Source organism: Myodes glareolus, chromosome 7 (genome assembly GCF_982192425.1).
Source record: "Myodes glareolus chromosome 7, mMyoGla1.1, whole genome shotgun sequence".
Classification (NCBI taxonomy): Eukaryota; Metazoa; Chordata; class Mammalia; order Rodentia; family Cricetidae; genus Myodes; species Myodes glareolus.
This window is the reverse complement of record NC_142032.1, coordinates 87794975-87818147: the sequence shown is the minus strand read 5'-3', so window position 1 is coordinate 87818147 and position 23173 is coordinate 87794975. Positions and strand designations below refer to the sequence as shown.

The following is a 23173-nucleotide window of genomic DNA, read 5'->3' as shown; positions in this document are numbered from 1 at the left end:
ATGAGCTGTCATTTCTCCTTTCCAAGAGGTTTCTCCTCTTCAAATCGAACTTTTATTAATTTTGATGGTATCCACAATTTTTCTTCTCCTGTGGAAACAAGAGCAAAACCCCTTCCCCAACGTAGCACATCTCCTGGCCTCCATTGAGAGGTCAGCACATCTTTGAAATAAACAGGTTGGTTTAGTTCAGAAGTTTTTTCCATTATCCAATGCCTCTCTGCTGCTGTTGTTCCTTTCTCATTAGCATTAAGAAAATTCAAGGTTAATAAAGCATTATGCAATCTATTTCTGGGGGTATCTTTCGTCCCTTTCTGTTTGTTTAGCATATCCTTTATAGTACGATTTGATCTTTCTATAACTGCTTGATCTGTAGGATTGTATGGTATACCTGTAACATGCTTAATATTATAATAAGCAAAAAATCATTTCATTTTCCTAGATACATAAGCTGGACCATTATCTGTTTTTATTTGTGCAGGTATACCCATAATGGCCATAACTTCTAATAAATGTGTGATTACTGAGTCAGCTTTTTCTGAGCTTAAAGCAGTTGCCCACTGAAAGCCTGAATAAGTGTCAATGGTGTGATGTACATATTTTAATTTGCCAAATTCTAGAAAGTAAAACACATCCATCTGCCAAATTTCATTCTTTTTAATACCCTTTGGATTAGTCCCTGCAGGCAATGGTGTTTGGTTAAAAAAAGAGCAAGTAGGGCATTTCTTTACAATCTCCTTAGCTTGTTGCCATGTAATAGAAAACTCTTTTTTCAAGCCTTTGCTATTGACATGATGTTTTTTATGAAATTCAGATGCCTCCAGCACACTACCAATCAATAATTCATCAATATCTGCATTACCTTGTGCTAGAGGACCTGGCAGACCTGTATGGGATCGGATATGCATTATATACATAGGGCAGAGCCTGTTTCTGATCATGTCTTGTACCTGGATAAACAATGAGGTCAGTTCTGTTTCATCAGGTATAAATTCAGCAGTTTCAAAATGCAAAATAACTCTTTCTGCATATTGTGAGTCAGTAATTATATTAAGAGGTTCTTTAAAATCCCTAAGCACCATAAGGGATTTATTTATTCTGGACAGAATCATAAGGACTTTGTTCCACTTTACTCAATTCTTCTGATTTGTAACCTGCTTTCCCTGATTTATTAGCATTGGTATAAAATGTATGGACTCCGGTTATTGGAGCATCACGGACAATTCGAGGGAGGATCCAAGAAGTTCTCTTTATAAAGTTAAGTCTCTTGCTTTTTGGGTAATTGTTATTGATTTCTCCCAAAAAATTAGCACAAGCTCTTTGCCATGGTTCATTGCCTTCCCACAACTTTTTTATCTCATCAGCAGTGAAAGGCACGATAATTTCTGCTGTGTCTATACCTGCTAATTGACGAAGTCTCAATTTTCCTTTTATAATCAATTCAGAGACTTTTTCCACATAAGTTTTTAATTTTTTACTTGGTTTGTGTGGTAAAAAGATCCATTCTAAAATAGTATCTTCCCTCTGCATTAAAATTCCTGTAGGAGAAATTCTGGAAGGCAATATAACTAGAATGCAACTAAGATTTGGATCCACCCTATCTACATATGCCTCCTGTAATTTTTCCTCAACCATCATCAGTTCCTTTTCTGCTTCAGCTGTTAACTCTCTGGGACTATTCAAATCTTTGTCACCATCTAAGGTTTTGTTTAAATGAATTATTAGATCAGGTGTTATCCCAACAGCTGGTCGTAGACTGGAAATGTCTCCTAATAATCTTTGAAATTCATTAAGAGTTCATAACCGGTCTCTCCTGATTTGTGCCTTTTGAGACTTAATTCTTTGTAAGCCTATTTTAAAACCTAAATAATTAACAGAATCTCCTCTCTGAATTTTTTCAGGAGCAATTTGCAATCCCCATTTAGGTAATACTAGTTTTACTTCTTCAAACAGCCTTTCTAAGGTATCTTTGTTTTGATCAGATATCAGGATATCATTCATATAGTGGTATATTATGGACTTAGGAAATTGTTTACGTATAATTTCAATGGTTGGCTTACAAAATATTGGCTCAGGGTGGGAGAGTTCAACATTCCTGTGGGAGGACAGTCCACTGGTATCTCCTTGCAGGTTGAGAGTTATTATAGGTAGGCACTGTGAAGGCAAACTTTTCTCTATCTTTTTCTTGTAATGGTATAGTGAAGAAACAATCTTTCAGATCAATAACTATAAGAGGCCATCCCTTTGGTAACAGGGAGGGCAGAGGAATTCCAGATTGCAGAGGGCCCATAGGTTGAATAACCTTGTTGATAGCTCTAAGATCTGCCACCATTCTCCATTTACCAGATTTTTTCTTAACAACAAATACAGGAGAGTTCCAAGGGCTGGTAGATTCTTCTATATGTCCAGCATCTAATTGCTCTTGTACCAGCTGTTCTAAAGCCTGTAAATTTTCCTCAGCTAAAGGCCACTGTTTAGTCCATATTGGTTTCTCAGTCAACCATTGTAGAGGCATGGCTGTTGGTACCTCTGAAGGGCCATCAATGTGTTGTGTTCTTGTATAGCTCTAATGGCTGGTTTCCGCCATCTGTAATATCTTGTAATATTGTCCTCAGAAATATAGGCTCTGGAAGCAGCAGGAATGTTAATTTGGGTATTCCATTGCTGCAATAGGTCACGGCCCCATAAATTCACTGCAATATTTGCTACATATGGCCTTAGTTTTCCTATATGTCCGTCTGGACCTATACAATTGACCCATCTTGTGCTTTGTCTTACTCGAGATAGGGTTCCAATTCCTAAGAACTGAATATCTACCTCCTGAAGAGGCCAATGCGGATGCCAAGACTCTGGAGTAATGATACTTACATCCGCACCTGTGTCTAGTAAGCCAGTAATAAGTTTGCCATTTACACACACTCTTAGCTGTGGTCTTTGTTCATTTATAGAAGTCTGCCAGAATATTCGTTTACTTTGTCCTCTTAGATTTCTTGATTCATTCACCACATTTAACTCATCCTTCAGGCTGTTATTGCTTTTAACAGCAGGCATGGGGCATTCTAATTTCCCTGCAGAGGCATGTTCTCTGCAGTGATCGGAAATGACTGGACCACATTTGCCATGGGGGCCTTTGAGAGGCCCCCTATTGAGTTTCCTGATGGCAACGGGTTGCCCTGTTTATCTCTTGTTGACCTACACTCATTCGTCCAATGCCTGCCCTTTCCACATCTCCTACATAAACCTGAAGGCTGAGTCCTCCTATTCCTGTTATTCCTCGAAGAGGCATTATTCCTGGAATTCCATTGTCTGCAGTCCCTTTTCATGTGTCCCATTTTGCCACAATGAAAGCATTTTGTAATCTGATGTCTCCTTTTACCTTTGGAAATTGCTTCTTGTACCCATGTTTCATTGCCATAATCAAATGTATCAACATTCATTGTATGTAAAACCCATTCATCCAAAGGCGCTGATCTGAGCTTTAAAGGCCCCAGGATCCTTTTGCATTCTACATTGGCATTCTCATATGCCAAAGACTCAATTACTATATTTCTTGCTTCTGGATCAGGTATCCCTATTTGTACAGCCTTAGTTAGTCATTGCAAAAAGTCACTAAAGGGTTCTCTCTGACCCTGTTTGACCCTGACATACGATTCTACTCTCTGACCTGAGTCTTGAACCCTGTCCCAGGCCCTTAGAGCTGCTGTAGCACATATGGATAAAATGTTTTCATCATAAAGAGCTTGTTCCTGAGGATCAGAGTAAGGTCCTTCCCCTAGAATTTGATCTAGAGAAACCTCAATTCCTTTCACTGATTCTTGTTGTTGTAAAAGTCTGGCCTCTTGTTTGAATAGGCATTTGAAATGCCATAAAGGTCCGTTCTCGAGGACAGCTGATGTGAGCTGGTTCCAATCTTGAGGGGTGGCCCTGTTGCTCAGAGCCCAGGATTTTAACATCTCCCTAACAAAGGATGAATGTAGTCCATAATTCACAATTGCTTGTTTAAATTCTTTCAGATCATTCATACATATAGGCTCCCATGTATGTTCTTTAATGACCTTAGGGGTTTTGGAGCCAGTTATCTTTTCTGATGTTATTACTGGAAAGGCAGGTATAACTCTATGTAGACTGAGAGTTTTTTGAGGTGAAGGTTGCCTTTCTACCTTTTGCTCCTGTTCATCAGAGTCTATGATTTCCTCAATCTTATTAAATCTGCTCACCATTGCCTTCTGTAAGTCCTGAATCTCCTGTCCAGTATTATGCTCCAAAGCCTTCATTAACGATTCTAAGGCATGGAGCTTGTCCGTCAGAGACACTATTTCCTCCTTGGACACAATCGCCTTCATTGATAATTCCAAGGCATGGAGCTTGTCCGTTAGAGATACGATATCCTCCTTGGACATAATCCTCATGGCATGTACTGTGCCTTCTTGTATGGAAATCCTGTCAATTAATCTATCATACCCTTTTGATAAAGTCCGATTTTCACATTCAATGGTTATAATCCTCTCAGCTAATGTTTCAGCACTTACAGTCATGGACTGGAGGTTATGAGTCATTTTGGTTGTCCCCTCCTCCAGAGCAGTGAAGCTCCCTTCTAAAGAAGCAATATCAGACTGTACCTTCTTGATATTTTGATCAGTCGACCGAGTCATATCAAACAAAGATCTAGTCTCCTCCTTGAGAACTCCAAACTCTGATCTAGTCTCCTGCTTGAAAACTCCAAACTCTGATCTAGTCTCCTCCTTGAAATCTCCAAACTCTGATCTAGTTTCTTCCTTGAAATCTCCAAACTCTTTTTTGAGGAGGTTGGTATCAGTCTGAATTGTTCTTAAGGTTTTAATCTCTGTCCTCAGCATTGTAGATTCAGTCTGTAAGGACTGTATCTTTCTTATAAAATAGCCAAACACCAGAAAAGCAACAGATCCCAGGAATAACAAAGTAAGAGGAATATCTGAGACATCCTTCAGAATATCCTCCATAGCACAATTAAAAAAACCATTGAACTTTTGGATAGTAATATTTTCTGACATTTTCAATCAAAGGAAATTGTACTTGTATGTATGTATGTATGTATGTATTTTCAACCGAAAAGAAAAATCTTACCTGTAATCACCGTTGCCTGCCAGTAGGAGGTGGGGCGCACCTGAATCCACATGGCAGTGGTGTTGATTCAGGAAGTAAACTCTAGAATATATACACTCAAATCCAGAGGTTAAATCCACAGATCACAAAAGGTCAGAGAGCTTCTAGTGGCCAATAAATAAGGCAATAAACAAGGCCCTGCTGCTCTGTTCAACCCGATGCAGAGGGTCGTGACACAGCCACTGCGCTGTTGCTAAAGAGGCCTAGTGCTTTGGGCCCCATGTCCCTGTGCTGGGATTAAGGGTCAAGCTGCTTGCAGCACTCCTAATCAGTTATGGCAGATGGCAGGGGTTTCAAACAGCTTGCTGGAACTTCAAAGGGAGCTTGTGCTGTGAGCTCTTTGACTCACGTTGCAAGGAAAAATTTAAAAATCCGTGCTGAACAGGGCAAAGTAAGCTGGCAGAGACTGTCCGGACCTGTGTATCCTGGGAGGCCGAGCTGGGGTTGGGGGGGTGGGGCGGTTCTTAAACCAAACGTTGGGCGTCAATTATCAGCGAATCAATCCCACACCAGTTATGTTTTAAGGGGTTATTTATTTGGGGGGTTAAAACTTACATACATCATAAACCGTCAGGAAGGGAGCCTAGTCGCTGGAGCAGGAGCTGGGAGCAGGAGCTGGGAGCAGGAGCCGGGACCAAGCACTGGAACCAAGAGCCGGAACCAAGAGGGCCTGATCCGAATCTGCTTCTCTTTTTGAAAGAGAAATATACCACGTCCCAGTAGGCTGGTATTTCAGCAGCTATTGGCTGACGGAGCGGAAGTCGCTCCCCGCTGCACTGTGGGCTTGTATTTCAGCGACTATTGGTTGAGGCAGCGTAAGCTACTCCCACAACACTCTCTTTGGCTTCCGGCTCCACTTCCGGCTCCTGGACTCCTTTCCTGTTTGCGTGGAGGGGCTGCTGTCTGCGGCGGTAATCCGTAAGTTTTTTCCCCTTTGAATAAATAACCATTCTATTAATCATAATTCCAAACTGGTGTGGGATTGTCTGTGACTTACGCCTTCACCTTCCTTTTTTTCTCCCCACTTTGTTTCTGAGATGGGTCATCTCACTGAACCTAGAACCCCCAGATCGCCTTGTGTGGATGTTACAATTCTCCTAATGCAGTGGTCTCTGCCAATACCAAGGCTACAAGAATGTTGATCTTCAGAGGCAAGATGAAAGTCCAGTTCAACATGCTTCAGCAGCCAGCAGTGGTTCAAACTTCAAGAGTAACCTTGAATAGTGTGTTTTTGGCATACTTAGGCACAGCACAATTTGGAAAAAAGTTTTCTGGTGATAATAAACTAATTTCATGAGCACAGCAAAGCTTAAGACATGATTACATAATTCTTGAACAGTATAGTGATATCTTCCATAAAGATTGGTTCTATAGATTAATTGAGGAAACAGGCTCAAGATAAACAAGCCCAAGATAAGGGTCTAGGGCAACCAGTGTGGCCTGGTCATATAGAGACCACAGAGGTCACTAGACTATAAAAGACATCCGTTTCTAGTCTTCTGAGCAGAAAACTAGTTATATATATCTTACTTTGAAGAGACAATGCTGTGTAGTTAACACTTCTGGATTCCCTCATGCTTATCTGTGAGCACAAGGACCTACATGTGTCCTATATCCCAGCATAATACTTGTTGGAAGATATCAATTGCATCAATGTTGGTCTATGTTCATTTAAGATTATGTTAGAATCAGGAAAATGCATATTTATTGTCATCTTCTTTTACATCTTTTGCATGTGTTTGTTTATGTGATATATGTTTGGGTGTGTACATTTATGTATACAGGTGCATGCGTGGAAGCAGAGGTTGGTATGTTCTTCAGTCATTCCCCACATTATTTGCAGAGGCAGAGTCACTGGCTGATCCCAGAACTCATCAATTCAGCTAATCTAGCAAGACAGCGTGCCCCAGAGATCCTGTGTCCATCTCTAGTATGTTGAGATGATAGGTGGGTCTCTACTCATGCCTGACCTTTATGTGGGTTCTGGGGATCATCTTTTTCTTTGTTTTTCAGCACTACTGGGACTGAAACCCAGGACCTTGCCCATGTGAGGTAAGCACTCTACCATCAAGCTTTATTCATAGCTCCTTATTGTTAGCCTCCGCACTTTTCTGTGAATACCCAGATCTCGAAACAGGCACGTGCTTTCCTGAACTCGAGTCCATGAGAATGGACGTGCTTTCCTGAACTCGAGTCCATGAGAATGGACGACTGTCCTAAGGGTTTAAACACACAGACACAAAGAGACCTGCTCATTCACCAAAGAGCAAATGGCAACTTTATTAAACTCAAATCGGGTATTTATATTAGTGGACAACGGGGGCAAAAGGGCACGGTCCCCTCCCATCAGGAGCAGTAGAAGAAGATTACAGGTGCCCGGCACCTCAGGAAGAATCAGCTGCGGGAGGCAGGCATGGCAGGCGTATAGGGCCTGCAGCTGGAACCTTGCTCACAGGTGGAATTACCATAACAAAAGAGAGCCAAGTTCTTTCTAAGCTATACCCTCAAGCCAGTGCTAGTGCAGAATCTCCAGGGAGCCAGAGGTCAAATGGTCCTGTGAATCGCCAGGAAGAAAAGGGAAAAAGACCTGGGTACCTACACCTTATCTTTTTTTTTTTTTTTCGGAAAATGACAAACTGGGCAATGTTGAAAGAATGCAGTTTGTAAACCACACACACATAACATAGAGCAAGAGGGCTGAGTGGACTTGTACTGTTAAGAGAGTCTGGGTGACTTCCTAAGGACTAGATTTTTCTGGTAGTACAGAAGCACTGGTTTCTAAGCATGCTTATCTTCATCTTGAAGTTAACATAGAGATTAAAGAGTAGGGATGCTTGGCTTCCATGTCCCCAAGCTGGAATTCATTGTCATTTATTGCCTGGGTAGCAATTCACCTTATTGTCCGTTCTGATCAACTTTAGCCTGAAGCAGTTATGGTTCCCTGTAAACAGGAATTTCTGTTCTGCCAAGTATGGGAGTCATTCAGTCCCAAAGAAACACACAGAGGCTTATATTAATTACAAACTGTTTGGCCTATTAGCTCAGACTTATTATTAACTACCTATTACAACTTAAATTAACTCATGATTATTGTCTATGTTTAGTCATGTGGTTTAATACCTTTTCTAAATAAGGCATTCTCATCTTACTTCCTCTGCATCTTGCTGGTGACTGCATCTCTGCCTTTTCTCTTCCCAGAATTCTCCTGGTCTTGTTGCTCCACCTATATTTCCAGTTTAATATTTATTTTATTAACTTTACTCTTTTTTTTGTTTTTGTTTTTCAAGACAGGGTTTCTCTATAGCTTTGGAGCCTGTCCTGGAACTAGCTCTTGTAGACCAGGCTGGCCTCAAACTCACAGAGATCCACCTGCCTCTGCCTCCCAAGTGCTGGGATTAAAGACATGCACCACCACTGCCTGGTTCTTTACTCTTTTAATATATGACTGTCTGTACTCTTTTATAACTGCCTATACTTTTTCCTCTCTCTATCCCAAGCCTACGTAGATTTATCCAACGCTGTGACCCATTCAGAGGTCTTTTTCATCTGAATCTGTCTTTAGTGTGTGCATATATGTAATCATTTCAACGTGGCTAGGACCAACTCCATGGCCCTGCCTGCTGACTCCACCCAGTCCAACATGGTGAAAGCCATGCACACTGCCCCAGCTCCAGAGTCACAGCTGGTCTATGTAACCATTAAGCAGTTTTCAACATGCTGCTCATAGACTTCATTTAAGTGCTGGCCTCATGAAAGAGCTAGAGTTGTTCTTACAACTAGTATGAACCAGAAAACCCTACCCTAAAGAAGTCATGCAGCCTTTGCTGCCAATGCTGAGTCAGGAAGACCTCTCTTAAAGGAGCCACAGAGCCCCTGCTTGCTGCCAGCATACAGAGCCCATCTGAAAGAAATGTGGCTACCAAGAAGCTGTGCTAAACTTTTTTCTTTTATGTCTAGAATTATTTTTCTAGCTCTCTTAGGTTTTATGTGGATGTAGTCAGCCTACATTGGCATGCTATTTTCTAGGTAGAGGTTGCTCATTTGTTTCCTAGCTACCCAGACCCCAAATAACCACACAGAAACTATATTAATTACAATGCTTGACCAATAGCTTAGGCTTCTTATTAACTAACTCTTACATCTTAAATTAACCCATTTCTATTATTTTGTATTTTACCGTGTGTCTCATGGTTTACTGGTAAGATTCTGGGGTTGGCAGTTGGTGTCTTTCTCTGTCAGTGGCTGTATGGCGTCTCCCTGACTCCGTCTTCTTTTCTCCTCCATCTGCTTGGAATTCCTGCCTTGTTCTATTCTGCCCAGCCATAGGCAAAAATAGCTTCTTTATTAACCAATGGTAATAAAACATATTCACATCATACATAGAGGAATCCCACATTAGAACCTCTTCTCCAAAGTAACATATCTTTTGACTTAAACTTTGAACTCAAAGCATATTAAAAATATATAGGTTGGATTAATCCAGCAACACTTATAATCAAATGTTTTTTAGCAGCTGTTGCTCCTTCCTCAGCAGTCAAACAATTCAAAGACAACACAATAACATACAGTATCCAGATTATCTGTGTATTTCCTATCTCTATTTTTTTTAAAAAAAACTCTATTTCTTTTATTTTTATTTTTAATTTTTGGTATTTTGAGATAGGGTTTCTCTGTGTATCTTTGGCTATCCTGGATCTCACTCTATAGACAGGCTAGCCTTGAACTCGCAGAGATTCACCTGCTTCTGCCTTTCAAATGCTAGGATTAAAGTCATACACCACCAATGCCCAGCTACTTTCTTTCTTTTTTTGGACTTTATCTTTTTTCTATTCTCTCCCAAGCCTATGTATATTTTAAATCACACTGTAAACTATTTAGAAGCGTTTTTCAATCTGTATCTGTCTTTACTGTATATATCTATCGTTTTCTGAGTACATGAGTCTTTAATCTGCTAAGCAGTGAGGAAAGGATTAAAGCCACAGCTTTGGTGACTGTCTCTGCCCTATTCCTTGGCTTTCTGAGAGTCTAGTTTCATGGCAGAGGTACTGGCAGGAGCCATGCTTATTGCCACAACTCTGCAGTTTCTAGGTTTGGTTCATGCCACCACCAAGAAGCATGCCACCAGCTGCTTATAATCACCTATTAAGTGTTTGGTGGCAGGGCCTCTTAAAAGAGCTGCCATGCAGTTTTTGCTTCTAACACTGAATCAGGAGGCCTTTCTTAAAGGAGCTGTGCCTCTGCTTTCTGCCAGCAAACAGAGTCTACTTGAGTAAAGATGGTTACCAAGAAACTGTGCTTGAATCTGTTTTTTTTGGGTGTGTGTGTGTCTAGAATCTCTTCCCAAACTCTCTTATGTTTTATGTACATGTAGTTGCCAATCATTGGGCAGTAGCCTGAGAAGGGGGTTCAGGGAAAACCAGTCATCCATGGTGGAGAGAAAGAGATAGGTAGATAGATAGATAGATAGATAGATAGATAGATAAATAGATAAATAGACAAACAGATAGAGTTGTCTGACAAACACATAGTGGATTGTTTGGAAAAAGCATGTGTGGCAGGGGGTTTCCTGAAGGAAGAACCATCCAGTGTGGAGCTCAGATGCTTCTGGAGTTTGGGTGGCAGCTGGAGACTCTTTCAAAGAGGTTACAACAGGAAGATCCTCAACTTTTCCCCAACCTTTGGGAAAAAAGCGAAGAAAGCCTGGGCAGGTGGGGCTGGAACCCCACGTGCATCGCTGGTGGGATTCCCATGTGCAGCTCTAGCCTGTGCTAGTAGCTAAAAAGCCTCAGGCAAATGTGTGTGTGTGTGTGTGTGTGTGTGTGTGTGTGTGTGTGTGAATTCATACCCCAAACACTGGGTGCCAAATGTAGATGAAAATTTCTGTCCCTGTGGTCCTGCACCATTCAGTCCTAAAGAAGCACACAGAAACTTACATTAATTATAACTGTTTGGACTAATAGCTCAGGCTTATTATTAACTAGTTCTTACAAGTTAAATTAACCCATAATTCTTGTCAATGCTTAGCTATGTGGCTTGGTACCTTTTCTCAACAAGGCATTCTCATCTAGTTTCCTCTGCATCTTGCTTGTGACTGGCTTTCCTCTTCCCAAAATTCTCCTAGTCTTGTTTCCCCACCTATAGTTCCTGCCTGACTACTGACCAATCAGTATTTTATTAAATCAATATGAGTGACAAATCTTTACAGGGTACAATAGCATTATCCCACAGCGGTTCTCAAGCTAGAAGAGTGGTCTCCTAGCTTTACAAGAGGGCCTCTTCATTGCTGTTAGTTCTGTCTGATTAGCAAGGGGTAAGATATGCCACATAAGGAGGTAAGGAGGCAGCAAGACTACAGGGAAGAAACTTGGCCATAATTCAGAGAAAGGAGAAGTAAAATTTCTATCCCTCCCTTCCTCCCTCCCTCCCTCCCTCCCTCCCTCCCTCCCTCCCTCCCTCCCTCCCTCCCTCCCTTCCTTCCTTCCTTTCTTCATTTCTTTGTTTCTTTTCTGGTGCCACTTCACTAAGGTACACCTAAAACTCCTGCCTGGTGACTCAGCTGATGAGGAGAAGGGGACTTCCAACCAATCCAATTCAGCATCATGGCCTCATCATGTGTGATAGAGTGGCAGGCTGGCTACTTGGCGAGCTTGGCGTTGGTGCTTCTGTGGTGCATGCCCATGGCAGGTAGGATATGGATGGCATGGGAAGGAAGGGGAGGAGCTGCTGGAGCTCTGACTATCCCTACTGGTCTTCTAGGGTCCCACTTACTGCGGTTATAGCCTGCCAGGGTGATGAGAGCTCTGCAAAGTGTAGATTTGCGGACGGATTCTGCAGATGTGCATTTAAGATCTATAGTATGCAGTTTGCCTTGATTGCATCCCTTTGGGGGCCTTACTCATCTATCTATGATGTGGGAACTAGGGCCAGAGTTGGAGAAAAATGCTAGATTTTTCTTATCAAGGCATCTTTACCAAAGTTTTTGCAGAGGCAGGGAGGGGCAGTTTTCATTTCTTGGTAGCTTTCTAAATGTCCTAGTTCTGTAGTTTTGGAATCTAAGATAAGGGTCTGTCTGGTTCAGCTCTAGGATAATTTCCTGTTCTGTCATCATGACACAGAGAGGTCTCGCTGCTGGCTCCCATAGTGGCTCTAGTCAATGAATCTAATCCCATTTAGAGGGTTTCAATCTCATGCCCCAATTATCTCACAAAGTCCTTATTTCTAAATGCTGGGGATTCAGCCCCAACATATAAATTTTTGGGGATGAAGAATTCTGCACATGGCATATCACCAAGCATGTTCATGGATAGAAAAATACAGCATCCTTAACATGACAATATACCCAAATTGATCTGTGGGTTTGGTATGATTCCTATCAGAACCCTAGCAGATTTCTTTGTAGAAATTGGTAGGTTGGGACTGGTCAGATGGTTTTTCAGTTTAAGGTGCTTGCCACCAAACCTGATGACCTATCTTTGCTCCCTGGAGCCCACATGATTTAAGGAGAGAACTTACTTCCACAAATGTTCTCTGACTTTTACATAGGTACTGTGGTGTACACGTGCACACACCCAATAAATGTAATTTTTCAATTAAAAATTAATTGGTTGATTCTAAAATGTACATGGACCCCTAATAGTCAAAATGGTTAAAAAAGAAAGAATAGGGCTGAAGGATCTATTTGAGGTAACAAGAGGCTGAAGGTAAGAACTATTCTGAGTCCCATCCCCGCCCCCAAATCCCCAAGGGCTATTCATTCTATCCCAGTGACTGGGTACGAAGAGCCTCCTATAACTGAATTTTCTTTTTGCCATAGGTGGGCTGGACGTGGATATGGCAGAAATGACACAAATGGTATTCCTACATGACAATGTCACCATAACCTGCAAAATCCGTGGTTCCCCACGACTTGACATTGACACTGTAGGAATCATCTGGTTTGTGAAGAATGAGCTGAATAAATCTGAGGTCAAGGTATTTGAGTTTTATGGAAATCACCTAGAGTCATTCCGACCTGGAGCCACGGTGCCACTGTTGGGGCTGGAGTCAGGAGATGCCTCACTCCATCTGCCTGAGGTCCAGCTGTGGGAAGCAGGAGAATACCGATGCATGCTGGTAGTCACTCCTGACAAAGCAGAGGGAAAGACCATGCTAGAAGTTGTGGGTGAGTACTCAATGGAAGTGCCCTGTGTTTCTGATGGTGCTGGGGTTAATGGTAGACATTTGGATGGCCAAGCAGAGGAGGGTTAGAACACAGGTGAAAGAGTAAAGGGGTCATGGTTTTAATTTCTGTCCATGGCAACTTATGTCAACAGGCAAATGTTGAAGAGGATGAGGAAGGAGGATCTTGAATTTGAGGTTACCCGCGGCTACACTTTTATGTGGGGCTGTACATAGCTTGGTTGTAAAGTGTTTGCTAGGATCTGGCTTAAACCCCCACTATTGCCCCAATTAAAGAAAACTAAAACAGTTTGACAACTGTTATGGGGGAGAGACCAAAAGACCACTCAGCATGACCAAAGTTCAAATTGAGAGTCTGTATTAAGCTGACCAGAAACTGCCTAGAGAGAAACAATTCTCACACAGTAGCCTCAAATGCATTTTACAGGGAGTTTTTAAAGCAAAGAACACAGAAAATTACATCCTTGTTCACAGTTGCAGGGAAGCAAGCAAGCAATTTAACAGAAGCCGAGAACATGCAGTTAACTGGGGCATTTCTACTCCAAGTTTCTAGAATAGGGCTGGGTACTTTTCCACAGGGCTTTTCACAGCAGGGAGTAGTAAAAGTGGGGGGCGGGAAGAGATCAGTTTCAGATTAAACCAAAGCTGAGACAAGATGGAGGAACTTTTGCCCTGTTACATTCATCATTGATCTTATTGAATGAATCAAATCATGGGCTCATCTTGCTCTGAAGAGATAAAGTTGGTTCTAAGGACCATTAATTTGACTGAATTAATTTTTTTTTGTTTTTCATAATTGGCCAGACAATTTAAGATGCGGGAGCCCACCATTAATCCAATCAGAAGAAGAACCAAAGTCCTCACCAGTGCTGATAGCAGAGCTTAGCTTGGGGGACCAAGAGAACAGAGACTGTTACCAATTCTCTGATGATGCATCTCTCTCTCTCTCTCTCTCTCTCTCTCTCTCTCTCTCTCTCTCTCTCTCTCTTCCTTTCTCAACCATGGCAAAATTTTCTCTGAGTAATCTTGACCAATTAGTGTAGAAACAACAGGTTTATCCCCAAACTGTACCTAGTCCCTCTTGTCTCATGAGAAGTTAATCTAAGCCCCTGGATTTTGTAGGACTGTTTTCATAAGGGAATCTATTTCTCTGATTCAGAAATGGAAAATTTTAACATCTCTAGGTTCTACACAACCTGTCTGCTTAGTTCATCCAAGTTTCTATACCCATGATAAAGGCTGATAGATCTGTGGCTGTTGAGCCAGCTGTCCCTGCTCCCATTAGGAGTGTGATAAGGATGGATACAACTTTTTTTCTCTTTCCATCATAGTCCAGGGTTCCTATTAAAATGTATTCTCCCATCTTCCCCATTATATACTTTTACCTGGAACAGATTGTGTACTAAAACACATAAAAGGGTTTCTCAGTCTGGAAAGGATCTGAAGAGACGCATTTAGTCAAACAATTAGTACATGCCCACTAAGTAGTCCCAGGGGCTGGGTAATATTGCTGTTGTAAAAATGAGTTAAACCATAGGATAGAACAGCAGGTGTCAGAATAAGGGGAAGTATGTTGTTTAAAGGTTATTAGACAAGCTCTAGTCCTTTATAAGTCCTCTAATATTAATTTGGGCTGTCCCCTTTCACGGTGAGTTTTGTCAGTCAGTGGGCTGGCTGTCTCTGGTTAGTTCTTATCCATATATAGTACAAAGGCAATACTAAATATAAACAGTAATCCTGGCCAGTTTATGACTGGGAATAATCAGCTAAGTGGTAATTCTTGCCAAAAGTGAAAAATAGGGTTGGGGATTGTCTTAGTCAGTGTTCTATTGCTGTGAGGAGACACAATGACCAAGGCAACTTTGATAAAAGAAAACATTTAACAGCGGCTTCTTTGTAGTGTCAAAGGTTAGCCCCTTATCATTATGGCAGGGCACATGGTGGTATGCATGGCCCTGGACCAGTAGCTGACAGCATCCTGATCCACAGACAGAGAAAGAGAGAGATACTAGACTTGGCATGGGCTTTTGAAACCTTGAAGTGACACACTTTCTCCAACAAGGCCATGACTCCTACTATTCTTTAATCCTTTCATACATAGTGCCACTCCCTGAGCATTGAAATATATGAGCCTGTGGGGGTAATTCTTATTTAAAACACCACACCCCACTTCCTGGCCCCCATAGACTTGTTACCATATCATAATTTCAAATTGTATTCAGTTCAGCCTCTAAAGTCCCCATTGTATCCAGACTGCTTCAGATTCAGGCTTCATCTTTATGGAATGGTTTCTTTGAGTCTCCGTGAAGGAAAACCCCTGACACATGCCTGGCCACAGTGGCTTTCCTTAGCCACAAAGGTGGATTCTACCACCCCTTTCTTCTATCCTTAACTCAAAAGCAATGAATCTTGAGGCTGAAGCAGCTGTTCTGGAGCTTGTTGGGGCTGGAACTTTGTCCCTTGCTAAATTACATTTGCATCCCCTTTATGTTATTTAAAGTTTCCTTCACTACTTAAGATTTTCCTCAATTTCTTTCCACAACTGGAAGCTTAACTAGGTACAATCTTGCCCTGAGGTTACCACGCCCTTTATTCTGTTTAGCAGCAGGCTTTTCTTTAAACTTCTTATCTCCTTGAGCACTGAAGCCTCTGTCTTCTACATTATGCTTCCTGGTACTCCTTTTCTAGTCAAACTGTACTTTTTGCATTTTTTCTTACCCTACTTGCCAATTTTCATGGTAGATCTGTATAAAAGTGACCACCAATTACCATGGGACAGTCAATACTAGGCTGTCTTGAAATCTCTTCTGCCAAAGCCGTTAATCCAAAAATGCTTCAATTTAGACTCAGGCACATTTTTTAGAACAAGGGCAAAAAAAAATCCACATTATTTCCCAAAATATCACAAGACTTGTCTCTAGGCCATATACTAATATTTTTCCCTTCTGGAACTTTTTGAGCTAGCCCCCCACAGTTCAAATCACCCTCAACACTGTCTTCCATGTTCCTACAAGGATGAATGATTAAGAGCCCTGCTCAAAGTGTCCAACACCCCTTTTAGCTTCCAGGGTTATTGGGTATCATTTAATCTGTATGGGGGAAGCAGAACTGGTTAGTTGAACAATTACAAGCATTTGCTATTAGGCCATTCCTAGGGGGTTGGTTTCTGCCCATACCCTGGGAATCACTGTTGTAAACCTGAGAGACAGTCTAATTGTATCTTTTGATTGCAGACAGAAATTCCAGCTAGTCCTGACAGAGGACACGATACAAACCTTTTGCTGGGTATCTTTAAGTTAACTGTGTCTCATCATCAGAGGAAGTAATAGAAGCTTTCAGTTTATGCAAAAGGTCTCATCCAAAGAGGGAAGAGGAGCAAGCAGCCATGACCAAGAATGAGTTGGTTACTGTCCCCTTTCCTAGGTTGATGGAATGAGTGGTGTTTAGGAATAGTAAGCCATTTTTCCTCTCACCACCTAGTACTGCAATCCTTTGTCTGTCAGTTGGCCTAGGGGGTTCACAAAAACTGAATATGTTGTCCCAGTGCCTACTAAGAAGTCCATCATTTTTTCCCTAACTTTAAGTGTTACTCTAGGAGGCTTATAGTGTAGGAGACTGGACCCTGTCCCTTTTCTAACTTTAGTACTTACAGGACCATTTTCTTCCATAGTGCACTCATCTTTCCAATGGCCTTTTTCCTTACAGTAAACACATAGGTCTTTCTCTGACAGTAGCTTACTTGTCTCTTGGTCCCCTTCTGGTCTCTTGTGCCAGACTGTTTCATTATTTAGGTTTTCTTCTAAGGCTGCCACTATGACCTTGGTAAGTTTCTTATCCTTCTGACCCTTAATTAGTTCTCTGTTTTTAAAAGCCTTTTGAGTGACCTCAAACAACTGGAACCTATACCTGCAAATCTGCCCAACTCTTGTGACTTCTTTCTTTTATTTGGGGCCACCTTAGCGACAAAGACAATGTTGAATGCCTGCCTGTTCTCCAGTGCTTTTGGGTCTATGGACACAGAGGTATGATGAACCTCTAGGAGGTGCTCTGGGCATGCAGTGGGATACTGATGTCTCCTGAAAGACCTCTCTTGCCTTTGACAGGTTTGTGTGCTTCCATATTGCAGTTCAGTGCCTAACCAGGAAAGACTAGCAGTAGGTAACTAGAGCCCCCTTACCTTGGTTGGTACTAGGATTCCAATGGGGTTGGTTGGATGGAAGCATGCTTTCAATGTGATATGCATTATCAACAGAGATTTCCCGTCTGAACCCAGGATGACTTTTTTAGCTTCCAAATTTATGAGGTCCCTTTCTTCTAAGGTGAAAAGGGTAGCCAGTAACTGTTAACAATCATTCCATGTGGGCTGGTAGCTATTAAAAACAGTCTCCAGGAGAGAGATGGGTGCTTGTGTGCCTGTGGTTTCTCAGAAGCAGGGAAGGAGGGTTCTGGGATTTCCAGTTGTACAGGTCACTGGAAGAGAAGGGAATATACCATAAATGGGGATGAGCTTCTCACTTGAATCCTTTGACTTAGTGAGTCTAGGGCATGCTGGAGGGGAAGAATGAAAGCCCAGGATGGGTAACCCTTCATCCAGAGACATAGGGTGGATGTAGTTCTTCCTCCTCTAGGTGGCTGGATAGAATGTTTGTTTTTGTTTTTTTCCCCTCTTCGAGGCTTAGTTACCAGAACCGTGATACTTTAAGGAAACAGGTCCTGAGTCATGGATGACATTGTTGTAATAAATTTAACCAAACATCTTTGTAGGGAAATAGATCAAGATAGACAGGATTTCTGGTGACAATAAGTCATGCTGCTTAGACATTTTGGCACACATATGTGCTTGCAGATGGCCATTTGATGTTGAAAGGGCCATTCTGATTCACAAAGGGTCTGGAGGCATTTTTTTTCAAAGAGTTGATTGTGTATTCCACCTTTCTGTCTTTATATGCCTCCTGGACACAGTGAAGGAAATGTTTCAAACAAGTGAACTGATTAGAAACAGAATTGCTTAGCTTAGTTTTCCAGATCTCAATTCACAATGACAACATATTCATCAGAAAAGATAGAGACAGACAGGGCAGAAATAAACAATACCAGTAAGGAAACAAATAAGGGTAGCCACCACACGCTCTTACACCTGAACAGACCAGGGGAATCTGGTGGTGTCTTACATGGATCCAGCCAGGTTCCAGCCCCCATCAAACACCAGACCATGACAGCTTCAGCCATATGGTTCTGGATTTAGAGTCAAGGATACAATAAAGGAATTATCAACTCTACCTCCTCAGCTAGGAAAAGCTGCTGAGGCCAGATGTGTGTCAAGGGTGTCCCTGCATGGAAGTCTAGAGTGGCCATTGCATGAAGCTGTGGAGTTGAAAGCTAGATTGTTTTGGAAACCCCAAGATGTTGGAGATGCCAGAGCTGTGGGATACCTGTCAAGGAGAGCTGTAGAGAAGGTATGGAACCAGCCCAAGAGAGAGAAGTGTGTTGTAGTCAACAAAGCTGGGAGGAGCTGGAGTTCTGAAGAGTGCTTTAACATCAGACATGGAGACGAAAAATTTGGAGTTTGCTGTGGTCATAATGGATAGCTTTGAAACCCCAGCTATCACATCCTCATCCAAAATGAGTATCTGTGGTAGTTTGAATGTAATTACCCCCCATAATCTCATAGGTATTGGCACTATTAGGAGGTGTGGCTTTTATGGAGTGGGTATGGTCTTGTTGGAGGAAGTGTGTCACTGTGGAGGCTGTTTGAGGTTTCCTATGCTTAGGATATCTCTCAGTGTCTCAGTCGACTTCCTGTTACCTATAAGATGTAGGACTCTCAGCTACTACTCCAGCACCACATCTGCCTGCATGCCACCATGCTCCCCACCATGATGAGAACGAACCAAAGCTCTGAAACTATTAGTGAGCTATCCCAGTGAAATGTTTTCATTTATATGAGTTGTCATGGTCATAGTGTCTCTTCACAGCATTAAAAACCCTAAGTAAGACAGTATCCTTAAGTAATATGGAGGCTCAACATTAACTGACTTGTATATAAATTAGCACATAAAGGATAGAGATGCACTGATAATGAAAATCCACCTAACTTGGAAAAAAATAAGAATGTTACCAAAGGATTGTAAATGTGGAAAAGATACGGTAGACGGAGACATTTGAAATGAGGTACTTGAGAGTCTAGTTAACAGAAAGTTGAAATGGATGAAACATGGATAATTTAAAGATAGAAATGAAAAGGAAACAAAAATGAAAAAAGGGTTGAAGTACTTCTTCAGCCAGGTTCCTCTTTTAAAATAGATAAGTACATAAGTATATAAATCTAATCTTATAAAACATAACAACAATATTGAACTGCTGGCATCTCCATCTCTAAAAAACATTAACCAAAAATGGGGAAGGGGTGATGGAGAGATTGCTCAATAGTTAAGAGCACCGACTGCTCTTCCAGGGGACCCAGATTTAATTCCTAGTCCCAACATGGCAGCTCACAATTGTCTGTTATTCCAATTCCAGACCAGGGGACTCAACATCCATGGCAAAACATCAATGTACATGAAATAAAAATAAATAAATATAAACAGAAACAGAACCTGCCTAGGAGGAAATCAGTTTCTGCATTCCAAAACCTCTTATCTGTAGTTGTCTGAAGAACCATTACCCGAGCATTCTTGCCAGGTATATATGGAGACCAAGTTATGCAAAGTCTGTGAATCCTTCAGGAAAAGCAACTACACAAACCTCAGACAGCAATCACTAACTATTTACAGAAGGTTCCATCAAAGCCCAGCTGACATCACTCTGGAATTCACACCAGATACAATGGTTCTGTTGACTCTTATGCTACAGTTTGCCCTGCTAGTTTTTAGTTTTGTTTTGGTCCAGTATTTCCTCACTATGCTCCTTTCCTTCCTCTTGGAATGGTAACATATATTCAGTGCCATCCTATATTGAAATATATGATCTGTTTTTTTTAGTTTGATTTTTCAGGTCATAGCTAAGAGATTGCCCTGAGTCTCAAAAGAGACTTTGGATTTTTAAAGTGTTGAGATGATGATAAACTATGGGGACTTTTGAAGTCAGACTGAATACATTTGTTATTTTCTTTGGGCCATCAACCAACTCCCAAATAACAACATGGAGACTTACTATTAATTATTAATAAGCCTTAGCTTATACTTGTCCCACCAGCTCTTTTAACTTAATGTAGTTTGTTTCTATTTATCTACATTTTGCTTCAGGGTTTTTTATCTTTTTTTTTCCAGACAGGAGTTTTCTGTAGTTTGGAGCCTGTCCTGGAACTAGCTCTTGTAGATCAGGCTGGCCTCGAACGCACAAAGATCCACCTGCCTCTGCCTCCCGAGTGCTGGGATTAAAGGCGTGCGCCACCACCACCTGGCACCTTTTTTTTCATTCTGTATGTCCTACTTTCCTGCTTTCTTGGTGTCTGTCTGTCTGTCTGGCTCCCAACATCTCCCTGGCATTCCCTTTTCTTTCTTCTTTACTTAAACATAAAGTCCTCCTTCTACTTACTCTCTCAGCCTGGAAGTTCCCCTGTATACCTCCTCCCTTGCTATTGGCCATTCAACTTTTTATTAGACTAATTAGGTGCCTAAGGCAGCCAAGGTAAAACAGCAATGCATCTTTACATAATTAAACAAATGCAACATATCTTTACATACTTAAACATACTTACACAATATAACTAAATGCAACACATCTTACTTACTTAAACAATATTCTGCAATATAAATAAATGCAACACATCTTTGCATTTGCATTCACAACAACTAAATGCACTTTTGCTTTATGATATGACTAGAAGCCAGTGGGAGTGGGCTGTGAGCTTTCAAAAGCCCATGCCAGGCCCAGTCAGTCTCTCTCTCTTTCTGCCTGTGGATCAGGATGTAGCTCTCAGTTACTGCTCCAGGACCACCATGCTCCCTACCATGATGATAATGGACTAAGTGTCTGAAACTGTAAGCAAGTCTACAATTAAATGCTTTTATCTTATAAGTGTTGCCTTGGTAATGGTGTTTCTTCACTCAACTGTGTAGTGGAGTCCCCTATATAGTTTTAGATGAAAGTCTTTTGTGGCATGTGTGTTTCACAAATATATTCTTAAAGCCTGTGTCTTAATTTTTCTTTTTTATCAAGTTCTATATAGAAGTGTTGACATTTTAAGAACCCCAACTTACTAGTTTTTTCTTCATAGTTCATGACTTGGCATTATATTATTTATTTATCTGGCCTTTTGGAAAGTGGTCTCAGGTTGCCTAGACTGCCCAAGACTTGTTATAGAGCTGCAGATGCCCTTGGATTCTGATCTTCCTGTCTTTGTCTCCTATGTGCTAGTATTGTAAGCTTGTGCCTCCACACCAGGCCTGATTTGTTTGTTTTGTTATCAGTATCAAGGACATTTTCCTTTTCTTAAGGATACTTCCTGGAATGTGCTCCTGCTGCTTTTGAACAGATCCAGAATGACTGAATCTGCCTAGAATATCATTTTCAGGCAATAGTGATATCCACTATACTTATGCTCCAAGCTTTTGCAAAATCTGAAAAGTGTCTGACCATAGCTTCATAATCTCTGCTTGACAAAATTACTGTGTTACCCTGCTGGCACTGCTACCGACATGCCCAGAATATTTAACTAAGCAGAGTTCCATGCTGGAAAGAGCTCCCTGACTAGTGTGGTAAGTTAGCAGGTCTCCAGCCCATTACTGGAAATGATTACAGCCCTATTTGTCTCTTTTCTTTGGTGTGGGGAATCAAATGGGGGATTTGAACATGCCAAGGCAAGCTTTCTATGTCTCAGCTATATCGCCAGCCCTCTTTTTACTTTCTTTCTGCTTTTTAACTTGGAGGTGGGTACAGTCTGACCTTTAACTGGCCGCATAACACTGCTGTCTTTTTACTTGTATCCCTTCTTCTGTGACCTCCTTAGTACTGCAAGGCCTGTACCTGCCAAACTGGGTGTTCATCCTGGGTAAGTAAACATGATATATTTTCTCTTGCCAGCCTGTGTAGCTGAGGCAGAAGCCAGTCAAGTGTGGTGTGAGGAGAGAAAGAGATGGTTGACGTGGGCCAAACTGTGTGATTCTCTTCCCTGGCAGCTTACCCAACCATTAGATTATTTGTGAAACCATCTACAGTGAGAAATGATGAAGAGGAACATATTATATGTGAGCTAGATGGATTCTACCCAGAAGCCTTTAGCATAAAGTGGGGGAAGTATACCCTGAAGGATTCCCAGTTCCAAGAAATTACTGAGGGCCATGTCACCGGTCCCACGCTGAAGAATGATGATGGCACATTCAATGTTTCCAGCTACTTGACTCTGAAGCCATCTCTGGAAGACCGTGGGACTACCTACCAGTGTGTGGTGTTGCACAGATCCTTGCTTGTCCCCAAGAGGCTCAATGTCACACTGTCTGAGGAAGGTAAGTTGCCTCCCATGTCCTTCCCACCAAGGACATGAGACTAGAAACTTGGGATTCTGAGAAGTCTGGGATCTTTCCTAGGGAAGGAGGGGGAGTTGGGGTCTAGTTCAACCCAGACCCTGGAGTCAGCAGTCCAGATTTATATCCTGTACCTGGGATAGTAGTCCAGAAATAGAAGAGGAGATAGCATCATCAGGGCTCAGGACTGCATTAGAGTTTGGATTGTTCCCACGGTGGTGGGTAGAAAGCTTTCCAGATCTTTGGAGACCAGGGCCAGCATCATCTTCTGAGGATAACAGTCCAGGGACCAGCCCTGCCAGCACCCTTTCTAGTCAGGGTATGGGTTCCCATCAGAGACTGTTGGATGTTTAAATTCAATCTGTAGTTCTTTCCTGTTTGTTGAGTGTCAA

The 23173-nt window shown here is 41.7% G+C and overlaps 1 protein-coding gene across 1 annotated transcript in view; it reads left to right on the top strand.

The window, feature by feature from the left end:
• LOC125417195 (natural cytotoxicity triggering receptor 3 ligand 1-like) overlaps positions 1-23173 on the top strand; it is a 46130-nt gene that overhangs the window by 9518 nt on the left and 13439 nt on the right. The window contains exons 2-5 of the mRNA XM_087908537.1: positions 7153-7191; positions 11665-11823; positions 12953-13300; positions 22437-22763. Coding sequence (XP_087764663.1) covers positions 11739-11823; positions 12953-13300; positions 22437-22763 — 760 coding nt within the window. The 5' untranslated portion in view covers positions 7153-7191; positions 11665-11738. The remainder of the gene's footprint in view (positions 1-7152; positions 7192-11664; positions 11824-12952; positions 13301-22436; positions 22764-23173) is intronic.